Source organism: Etheostoma spectabile, chromosome 18, assembly GCF_008692095.1.
Source record: "Etheostoma spectabile isolate EspeVRDwgs_2016 chromosome 18, UIUC_Espe_1.0, whole genome shotgun sequence".
In the NCBI taxonomy this organism is placed as follows: domain Eukaryota; kingdom Metazoa; phylum Chordata; class Actinopteri; order Perciformes; family Percidae; genus Etheostoma; species Etheostoma spectabile.
In genome coordinates, this window is record NC_045750.1 from 14869654 (window position 1) to 14881410 (window position 11757).

General features: G+C 41.4%; 1 protein-coding gene across 3 annotated transcripts in view; it reads left to right on the forward strand.

The window, feature by feature from the left end:
- The window catches only part of LOC116706564 (estrogen-related receptor gamma), a 28109-nt gene extending 19811 nt beyond the window's left edge, over positions 1 to 8298 (forward strand). For all 3 annotated transcript variants that reach the window (XM_032543482.1, XM_032543480.1, XM_032543481.1), the window contains exons 5-8: positions 741 to 851; positions 1421 to 1603; positions 5836 to 6105; positions 6487 to 8298. In XM_032543482.1, coding sequence (XP_032399373.1) covers positions 741 to 851; positions 1421 to 1603; positions 5836 to 6105; positions 6487 to 6731 — 809 coding nt within the window. In that variant the 3' untranslated portion in view covers positions 6732 to 8298. The remainder of the gene's footprint in view (positions 1 to 740; positions 852 to 1420; positions 1604 to 5835; positions 6106 to 6486) is intronic.
- The last annotated feature ends 3459 nt before the right edge of the window (positions 8299 to 11757 follow it).

Below are 11757 nucleotides of genomic sequence, written 5' to 3' on the forward strand. Positions count from 1 at the left end.
CACACACACACACACACACACACACACACACACACACACACACACAGACTTACTTAAATCCCCATTACCGTGGTGACGAGGCTACCGAATTGTTAGTTAAGATGAGCGGTTGTCATCGGCTGCTCTGAAGTTCCCGCGTGTCGTGTTACAGGATGTTGGGCCACTATCAGACATGTTCCTTTCATGTCTCCTTTGGATCGTTGAGACACAGGAGCCGATGATTGGGCCACATCCTGGTGGTTGACTCAACGTTGGTCGGATCCACATGGTGCCGCTTTCTGATGACTGTTTGGCAGTTTGAAATGTTAGTCTGTTAGTCTTTGTTTGGAGTCACTGCAGACATCACTCTTTTCATCAAGGCTAATAAAAGAACATGAATCAATCTGATTACTTTTGGATTACTTTGTTTAAAATCCACACAATTTCCAAATGAACATTTTTATTATCGTTACATACTTTTACTTATACTTACTTATAGTTATATCACTATTTAAACAAGTTTACTCTTTTACCTATCTCACAATCAAACATGAAATTCTTTTTTTCAATAGTATTTAAAGTACTAATCAAAAAGTCAAATTGATATTACTGAATCTTTATTATAAGTAACCTTTTGTGTACAGATCTATCTGGGATGTGGGTGACTTCACCCTGAGATTTAAGACCACCCAGGCACATATATTTCAAGTGTGACTGTCACCAAATGCATCATTAATGCCCCTGTGTTTGTGTTTCTGCAGGTGTGCGTCTGGACCGGGTTCGAGGCGGCAGACAGAAGTACAAGAGGAGAATCGACGCTGAGAACAGCCCGTATCTGCACCCGCAGAATGCCTTGCCCCAAAAAAGAACATGTAAGTGAATTTACATTGTGCATTGCGAACACAACTGTAATACGGAATTGTTAAGTAGTCAGTATATGTTGAGGAATTCCTTTATTGTAGATTTCAGAGGCTCTGGTTTTGTCTGTGTTCTAGTCTGCCAGTCCATATCATGCTCTCTGTAATTTTGTGACGTGGAACTATTTAAATGGCTGTAACGGAATATGTTGTTTTCCTGTGAAAACCATGTATCTCCAAAACTTCAACTTCCCTTAACTAAGAAAAACAGCCCCATTTTCATCTTTTTTACATAATACCATGCATTTTTTTTAGATAACCCTGTGGGGTTTTCAAGTTAGGAATAGGGACGTCTCAACCCTTAAAGGAACACTTTATCCCTTTGGATTCAACATTACCAAATTTGGAGATACATGCTTTTCACTAGACAGCGACTTAACAAATTTCATTGAAAAAAGGATGTCTTTGGTGGTTTCTGACGGTGTTTCTATACATGTGCTCTTGTGTAACCGGCTGTAATTACTGGTTATATTCTGATAGAGGTGGTTATGATAATAAAACAGTTTGGTCTCTGTCTCTCTCAGTCATTGTTGGCGGAGTGGCAGAAAACAAGGTGGTGTCTCTGCTGCTGGTGGCCGAGCCAGAGGGCATCTTCGCCATGCCGGACCCCACTGTACCTGAGAGCGACATCAAGGCTCTGACCACGCTGTGCGACCTGGCCGACAGAGAGCTGGTGGTCAACATCGGCTGGGCCAAACACATCCCAGGTACTGTCAGTCAGTCAGTCAGTCAGTCACTCAGTCAGTCAGTCAAGCCAGTCAGGCAGTTGTTTGCTCACACACTGTACTGCACACATTAGCTCACATTAAGTCTATAATTAGATAAGAGAAGGAGATTGTTGTAACTTGTGGTTGCCAAGATGCCCTGAGGAGAGACGGCATGTTGGCGCGACTCTGTGTTATCTGTCAGTCATCCTCTGTGTGTGTGTGTGCGTGCGTGTGTGTGTGTGTGTGTGAGTGTGTGTGTGTGTGTGCTGACCAATGTGTGTTCCTAATATAACAACCAGATGACCAGTGGCCACCTGGAAGTTTTAATTCATTTCCTGGGCCGCGGCCGTCTCTGAATTACGGAAATCCTCCTGATACTTGGAACACACTTAGCTTCTCCTCTGACACAGGAACAGCAGAATGTCCAGAGTTTTTTTTTCCCTTTGGATGAGAGAGTGGAAAGAAGACGGGAAGTGCATTCTGACAGCTTAGTGGGATTAAAACGCTGGTATGTAGCTACAGTCTGTTGGTGGTTGTAATCTTATGCGGTGGCAACAGCGGTTTGCAGGACATTTATTTGATACCTGGCTTTGGAGACCTTCACACTTACAAAAAAACACAGCTCTTGCACTTTTCACACATGGAGACATAGCACAGGTTAATGTCTTACTGTTATTTGACCAACAGTCCAAAACCCAAAGATAGTCAGTTTGAAACGATGTAAAACAGAGAAAAGCACATTTTAAAAAGCTGGAACAAGAGAATAATTTAGACAAAAATGACTTTGTAGATCGGTTGCCAAAATTGTCGCCTGTTCTATAAATTAAAAGCAGTGGTCGGCCAGGGGTCATTACCAACCTTAGACAATCTTCCAAAATGAATTTTAAATTCTAGCGTGGGTCTCGAAGTTTCCAAGAGCAACAGGGTTTATCAATAATGAAATGAGTAATTATTTTACAGCAATGACCAGTACACTCGAGGCATTATCTTCTCTCTTTATTTCTCTTCTGTGCTGTTTTCTCATTGTCTCTTCTTCTCCAACTGAAGCCCTGACTGCTTTATCAGCCGTGGTTATCCACACCCAAAACATCACCAGGGAAGCACCTGGGCTTTTTGTTGATGTCCTATCTCTGAAATGCTTACAAAACAAACAAAGCAGGTGTGTGTGTGTGTGTGGTTGTTTGTGTGTGTGTGTGTGTGTGTGTGTGTGTGTGTGTGTGTGTGTGTGTGTGTGTGTGTGTGTGTGTGTGTGTGTGTGTGTGTGTGTGTGTGTGTGTGCGCGCGCGCATACACGTGCATGCATTTGTGCGTGTGTGTGCGTACTATATTTGTCCCTGTGATTTCTTCCTACAAAGTGGACATGAAGCAACCATTAAGTGTGTGCTGGTGTTTGGTATCCCTATCAGCATTTCTATTGTTCTGAGAGAAAAGAAGAAGAAACATCTCCTCCCCCCCTCCCCCCCCTCCCCCCCCCTCCCCCCAGACTGTTGCTGTCTGCCTTTTTCTCCTTTGGATGGTCTTACTGTCAACGCACGAGACAGACAGAGTCCGACTGATGGGTGTATTTGTAGCCCTTTTGCCAGTGGAGGGTTTGGCTGGGAGAGCGCCCGTACACACAGCAGATACCCACCTGGGGGGAGAGGGAAAGACAGGGAGCTATGTACTCATCACACTGCCAAGCTCGTTTGACTCAAAGTTATGAAACGCCACGAAATACAAGACAAAAGGCGCATTTCAAATCAGAGGTCATTAACAGGCAGGTACAGTTCATGTCAGTGAATTACTGCGAGTTAGATGAGGAGATCAGTACCACACTCACGTCTACATATAAGAAATCAAAGCAGGCAGCAGGGTTAGCTTAGCTTAGCATAAAGACTGGAAACAGGGAACAGTTCAAAAATTCATTTAGCTGTATTCCATCTTTTTTGTCTTCTTTTGCTGGATTGGGGCACGGTGAAGATTTTAATAATTTACTGCTTTAGAGATGCTGGTAGGTGGATTTTGTTACCTGCGGACAGAGCTAGGCCAGCACTTTCCAGTCTGGATGCTAAGATAAGCTAACTGGCTGCTGGCAGAAGCTTCATATTCAACAGGCAGATATGAGTGTGGTATCGATGTCCTTATCTGTCCTTATATTTCCTAATAAAAATACACATTTTTTTGTAATTTCTATTTTTTATCGACTTATCAATTGATTTGTGGCAATCGATGGATAAGTCCATCATTTAAGTAAATACCAAACAATCTCTGGTCACACCTTTACAAATGCTGGTCTTAGCGTCCCTCTGTTTGTAATTATTATAAAACATTACATAATTTTGATTGCCTGTCAAACGAAATCTAAAACATTATTTTGTGCTCAGATCAAATCTAGTGAGCCTTTTCTTTGTTTTTGAGATTCTATAGACTAAATCAAATTAAAAATCTAATAAAATGTAACTTCATCGAAGGATTTCATTTGATCAAAGGTACAGAACAAATACACAGAAGCAGTTTTGTTTAATTTAATAGAAAAAGACAGAGAGAAGAACAGACAAAGGCAGATAAAAAGAAAAAGATAAAAATATGGTTGACTCAATAATATCGTTCAAGGAACAGATTGAAGAGGTAAAAGAGACCATGGCCGTTCCTGTGACACGAGACAAAGGAAGAAGAGTAGATAGAAGAGACATACACACAGAGAAGAAATATTACAAAAAACGTCTGCCCCCTCCTAGCAGCGTAATGGCCATGTCACATCAGCTCTGGATGAGTGGCAGGCCACACGGCCCCCATCGCTGGGAGAACCAGGGTCTTGGGCAAAGTGGCTTGGGCCATCTGAGTTATTTGCCCAGGGGGAGGTGAGTGTGATGGGGCTACTGTCCAGGCTGCTCCCCCTCCTCGGTGTCTGCTCTAATCAGGCAGATTGACGGTCATGTGGTCTGAAGTCTGAGGGCCAGTCTGGCAGATGAGCTGGCTAAAGACCAACTGCCCTCTTTGCTTTTGGCCTTTTTTGAGTCTGTGCTGCAAGTTGGCTGTCAAATGTGTGTTAAAAATGACTGTGGTGTGACTGGCTGTGCGTTACGGTTGATATGAGACAACTAATGCCGCGAGAGAATATCCCCCAAATGTCAGCACTCCTTTTTGCCCCCAGTGCCCTTCGCTTCGTTCCTTTAAAACATGCTCTTTTCTCTTTATTGAAGGTTTAACTTGTATTTATTCGTAAAATCTATCAATATATTGCGTGGGATTTCATCACACAAACAAACATACTCACACAGGTCTCTGTCCCTGATCAATGGTCAAGTGCCACAATACTGATCCCTATCGACCAATGAAATTGTGCACAGACAGCGTTTCCAATCAATCAGGGAGCGATAGTGGGGAAATGGACGCCACTGACGTCCTCGTGGTGATTGTAAAGAGCAGCGGATCCTGATAACAATCACTGATGGTGTCAAAAACACAAACGCCTCCCCCTCCTCCCCTCGCTCTGTAAAATCATCTGTTTTAATTACAGTAAACGTGTGTGTGAGTGTGTATGCAGGTTTATGTGGGGAACGTGAGCAGGTTTAATCATGCTCTTGTGGGGTGTAATTGTCAATCAAAGTGGGTGTGTCCCACAGAGTGTAATTAAATTCACCCCCTGTTCACTCCCTCTGTCCTTTGTCATGCCCTTTGCAATGTGGCCTTCCTATGAGGGAATCGGTATCATCATGATATTACTATACTGAATACACATTATTAATAATCCTGGAAACTAAGGGAAATGACGTAGCAGCTTGAGGGAATTTGGATACAAGAAATAATTTAACCAAATTATTTAAAAGAGTTCGACAGCAATTTTGTACTGGCATTTCATAAAGATGGGCAATTTGCGAGGGACAAATTTAAAGAAGAAATTGTGCAGCAGAGGCTGATATATAGACTTTTGGCCCCTTGCATGACTAAGACTTTTTTTAAAATGCTTGATCCTGCAAGTCCCACAATGCAACCTGATAGCATCTTTTATTAGACTTTAAATGCCCACTTCTTTCAAACTCCATACCCAAGTTTTTAAAGCAGGTTTTCTGTGAAATATTTGCAGCCTCACGCCCTAACCAAGATGACATTATACTGCTGTTTTTTCACAGGCCCAGTAGGACTAACCATGACAACCAAACTGACCTGAATGCGTCACTATGCGGAGTGTCCCTTTTAAATTCTTTCTTTTCTGCATCCCAAGTAACATTTAGATCCTCTCATTTCTCCAGGCTTCCCCTCCCTCTCTCTGGCTGACCAGATGAGCCTACTGCAGAGCGGCTGGATGGAGATTTTGATTCTTCGAGTGGTATTCCGCTCTCTGTCCTTGGAGGACAAGCTGGTATACGCTGAGGACTACATCATGGACGAGGAGCAGTCCAAGCTGGCCGGGTTGCTCGACCTCAACAACGCCATCCTGCAGCTAGTGAAGAAGTATAAAGCCATGGGGCTGGAGAAGGAGGAGTTTGTGGTCCTCAAGGCTATCGCGCTCGCTAACTCAGGTACGAAGTTAGTCATCATGAGGCTCTTAGGCTCTGTATTGGCCCAGGTTGTAGCCATGATGTCATGTGGCTCTATGGATGGCAATGTCTATTGGTTGATCCGCAGATTTGGTCCTGACTAAAATATCTCAACAACTTCATGAAGCTTCGTGAACCATTCTCTTTATCTCTTTACCACTAGAGGGTTCAACCCTTCGTTGAACAGAGAGTGCCATCTAGTGGGCCCAGAAAGTAAAGAAAAGGCTTCAGGGAGCTTCACGGAGCTTCATGTACAGACATGCATGGTCCCCAGAGAATAAATCCTCCTAACTTTGGTGATCCCTTGACTCACACTTAATTTCTTGACATACCTTAATTCCTCAATTGCATCCCTCCTTATAGACTCCATGCAAATTGAGGATTCCGAGGCCGTTCAGAGACTCCAGGACGTCCTTCACGGGGCCCTACAGGACTACGAGACCACCCACCGCCCAGAGGACCCTCGGCGGGCCGGCAAACTGATCATGACCCTCCCTCTCCTCCGTCAGACAGCTGCTCGTGCCGTTCAGCACTTCTGCAGCATCAAACAGGACGGCCGTGTGCCCATGCACAAACTGTTCCTCGAACTGCTGGAAGCCAAAGCCTGACCCCAACACAGACAGCCATCAGCCTGGTCCTGCCCCCCCCCGACTCAGCGGGTTAGGATGACAGGGAGTGAAGGATAATGGGTAATGGTGGGGTTTGACACTATGTATTTTTCCATTTCAGCTTTGACAAGTTTTGAATCTGCAATCGTCGGGAAGTATGTTCTGTAGGCGAGCAGATGGAACAGTTTTAGAGCAACTAATCTACTCTCAATGAAAGTTAGAGTGGAGCAGTTTAATTTGCATTTAGTGTCTCCTTGACATTGTCATCTTGGCTTTTTGTGACACTAATTTAAGCGCGTTGACCTGTTTCGAAAGTTCGAAGGCAGACGAACAGGGAGCATTAAAGCGGAAGAAATCGCCTTCTAGAGATATTTACGGTAACATGCCAAAAGTAGAGCTTCTTTTGTCAAAACACCACCTGGTACTTGAAGATCCTGATGGATTATTTCATTCATCTTGAAGCCTGTTAATCTGCATTCTAGAGCCTTTTGATGATTTGACATTGTTTTCCTTTTTTGTATGAAGGTAAATGTGTCCTAAGAGGTAAGTCTTGCCAAAGAGTAAAGACTCATAGTTTTAATACCAGCATATGTCCACAATAATATAACATGGCCTATAAAACATTTCATGTAAACCTACATCCCTGCTGTGTTGTGTAATCCAGAAGTATCTATCCACTACATTCATATATAAATGATTAAAGGGAAGCTATTAAATCTCATAAAACAATAACTGGTCTCCTGATTTTAGTAGAAAATGTCAGGGAAATAGTACTTATTGATACATGATACAGTTGTACAATAGCAAAGTGATATTTATTTAAAAGTGGCTCTGTTTGTTTGCTGTTTTTTTATTTACTAATGTGGCATTAATGAAGAGTAGATTAAAGCAATTACAGTGGATAATAATTTTTTTAAAGATTTTTAAATGATATTTAAATGAATAATTTTTTTACTAGCTTCTCTGCTACAGCACTGATACCTATGTGTACCATATCATGGAATTCAAGGCAACATGATTACAACTGGAGTGCGTCTTTGAAGATCATAATGTTGTAGAGTTGTGGTAGACATGTAGATATAACTTTAACTATGTAAAATGGCTGCCATACTGTATAATCTGGATTAGCGAGGCATTTGATGTCTTTTCTACTGTAGACGTCTATGTGTAGGATGAAATTTGTGCACAAAATTTTCCTTTTAGCCATAATGTTTGGGGAAACTGGTGATGGCGCTCTGTTAATCTGTTAGTGTGTTTTGTGTGAAGAGTAGTTATATCTGAAATTTGTCTTTTTTGTTCGCACACATTAAATGAAGGGATGAAACTTGGAAGGAAATTCAATGCAATGAAAAAGTCATATTATCGTGTGGATAAAGGAGGCGCTACAATGTGCATACTTTCATGACAAGATGATTAAATGTATGTTTTGCTGTATATACGTCATGTCTTATGCCAACAGAGATGTTTGAGGATGCAAATGAGCTTTGTTTGGGTGAGATGTGCCGTGCTATTTCATTCTCAGGTGGATTCTTGGGCAATAAAGATGATCCCCTTAATGCAAAGCTCATAACATCTCAGTGTTGTCTTTCTCAATTAAACAATAGAAAGTGCTGTGAAACAAATTCATTAAGAGCTGGTAAGTGGCTGCAGTCAATTCTATTTGACAATAGACTGTCATTTCCACGTAAGGCCCATTATGGCACATTTAGGCCATCCGAGCCCAGTTGGATGGAGATTTATAATTAACAGCTATGATGTAATGAAGTCTAACAGTGGCTCCGGGGAGTGCTGGTCATCAGATGCCTGTTAAGGCTGACGGAAGCAAAGGCGGTCAACTCTTCCTTTTATCGTACAACCATCCTGAGAAAGGAAACTCCCTTACAACACATAATTTCAAGTAAAAAGTGATAACATTTTAGTAACCCTTCATTTAAAGCCCCATTTATCCCTAACAAGCAGTAAATAAACACTTAATACATTCTTTATATCAGTAGTTGTAAGCCAATAATAATAAAAAGAAGAAGAAGAACTTTTATTTATATAGTGCCTTTCAATAAACCTAAGGACACTTTACAGAATTACTGTGGCTAAGCTCAAAGAGGTTGTAGGCGGTGGTAAACAGGTGGTGTTTCAGGACTTTTAATGTCCAGGAATGTAGCATTTCAGACATTTGCGGGGAGGGTGTTCCAAAGGGATTGGGCTGCAACACTAAATGCTCTGTCTCCGAAGGTACAGAGTCTGGTGTGGGGAAGGAAGACCAGGCCAGCGTTTGAAGACCGCAGGTTTTAGGGTGGGGTGTGTGAATGGAGCAGGTCAGAGAGGTACTGTGGGGCCAGGGCATGGAGGTATTTGTAGGTGAGAAGGAGGATCTTATGTGTGATGCGGGACTTAATTGGGAGCCAGTGAAGGTGGATGAAGGTTGGGGGGATGTGCTGCCAGGTCTTGGTGTGGGTGAGGACCCTGGCGGCAGAGTTTTGGACATATTGGAGCCGGTCTAGGGTTTTGCTGGGGACCCCAGACAGGACTTCATTGCAGGATTCCAAACGGGGGGTATGAGGGTTTCTGCCACTGAGTCAGAGAGTGATGGCCCAAGGTTGCAGATCTCAGAGGATGGGCAGGTAGCGCACCCATCAACATCCAGGATGAGAGCTCCAATCTTCTGGAGCAGCGCCTTGGGGGCCAAAACCAAGAGCTCTGTTTTATTACATTTACATACAATATTACATACTCTGTTTATTAATAACATTAATAATATTTGCTTAACATACATTGTTTCATTCTTGACCTTGAACGTTATTTCTCAACTCAAGGTCCACTCACTATATTTTCTTCTTCCAAGGCTAGTAGCAGCATCTTGTGGTTTTCCTTGAATTGAATTTGCTCAGTTGTCATGGAGAGTGAAGAAGCATCTATGAATAAAGGAATACATTGTTATTTATATAATTATGTCAAGTCCTATTAATGAATATAATACACATTTCATATGCAGGGCATATATAAAGACATATTTTATACAATCACAACCGAATGACAAGGTATTGTCATTTTAATTATTATTTATTATCCGTTATGAACCAGTTATTCTTTTACACAGGATGAGCAACTACATTAAATATTGTTTATAAACTATGTATGAAAGCAACATTGAATTTGTATGTAACTCATGAAAGATTAAAGAACACATTCTTCTTGTTGGAAGTGGTTGGCTGTGGTTCAGTGGTAGAGCCAATTGGAAGGTTGGTGGTTCAATCCCTGGCTCTGCAGTCCCATGTCGGAGTGTCCTTGGGCACGACACTGAACCCTGAGTTGCCCCCCAATGCTGCGAAGTCGCATCATGAATGGTGAATGGTTCCTGTACGATGTAAAAGTGCTTTAAGTAGTTGTTAAGACTAGAAAGGCGCTATAGAAATACAGCACTTATTACACTTGTTGGAAATGAAAAACTTAATTCATAAGCAATAAAACACAGCCTTGCTCATTTCAATACACTCAGGAGTTTTGCTGTTACAGGTAGCTTATGGTGGCTAATGTTAGCTGAGTTAAGATACTGCTTTGTAAGTGATATTACTGCGTGAGTACTCTTGCTAATGTTACACTATACGTTTTAACGTTTCCTCTTATCCCATAATTGTTACTTTTGGCCACAGTGTCAGTTTTGCAAGGTTACGTAGTCTCATTTTCATTGTTTACATACTGTGTACAGTACAAGTGCTAATGCTTGTTACCAATATCTCTTGCAGCCATGTTTTACACTGTTCATTTTAAAAATGTAATTGGAAATGATTGCAGTGATGAGTAATGCTCTGCCTTTGTTTCAGGCTGGTGATTGAACGAGCAGATATTTTGAAGGATTACATGCTTTTTGATTGAGTCTACAGTCGATCAAGGAAGTATCAACTGGAGAGACATGCAGCTTTCAGGGGCAACCAGTCAACAATTGGTTCTTTAATAATAATAATAATAATAATAATAATAGTAGTAATATTTGTATGTAATAATTTGTTGATCACCAGACAGGAAATGCAAGTGTTGCAGCAGCACAAGACATGAATGAGTACTGATAGAGAAGTACAAACTAAAAATGAAAAATAAGAATAGATAATATTTATTTAAATAAAAGGTAGGCTATATACAACTAGTAAAAGAGTAAAAGTAGGGAAAGTAAAGACAAGACACGAGGTAAGTGACGAGTTAAAGTGACAGTTATGAAGTAAAGTGGCATGGAATGATATGATTAATACTAGAAGTGAGTCTAAAAAATGTGATAACTGTGTACACCAGAAATATAATGTAGTATATGATGTGGTAATACAGTAGAACATATCAACATACCGGTAGTGTAGAATGAAGTATAAGATAGTAATTGTGCAATGTAATAGTAGTAATAATACTGTATAATAGTACTACTACTACTAGTATAATATAGCAGAAAAACATTGAATATCAATGTATAGGATTTTATATGACATATGAATAGTGAGTCTAGTTAAATATGTAAAAACATGTCACATTACAGAGACTGTGTGTCCCGTGAGCACGTTTGTGGAGACGAGAGGAGAGGAGACAATGCCAGCGAAACCTGAAGAATAAAGATGGGTGAATAATTAAAAAAAATAAATCAAAATCCAAGTCAAGCCATTTGTCCTTTATTCCCCCTCATCCGTCAACAGATTAATAATCTCCCCATTTTCCCGTGGTTAAGACTCACGGTGTGCACCAAGGGATTTGGAAACCGGCTGGAGATGTTTCACCACATCAGCCGTCAATAAGTGAGTTAGTGATCTGGAGTGATATATCCCTGTATGTCCCTCTCCTTAAATGAGTTAGTATGTGTCTAGTGGCCGTGTCGCCCAGACACCTTGGTGATGGATGGGGCCCTGAGGAGATGGGCTGTAAAAAAAAAAAGGCTGATTCTGGCACTCAAGGGTGAGATCACTTCCTCAATAAAAAAACATTGTCTCGAATCATCACAGCAAGGTATGAATGCTGATTAGGGTATTAGACTGAGGAGAGCTCTTCTGTAAAA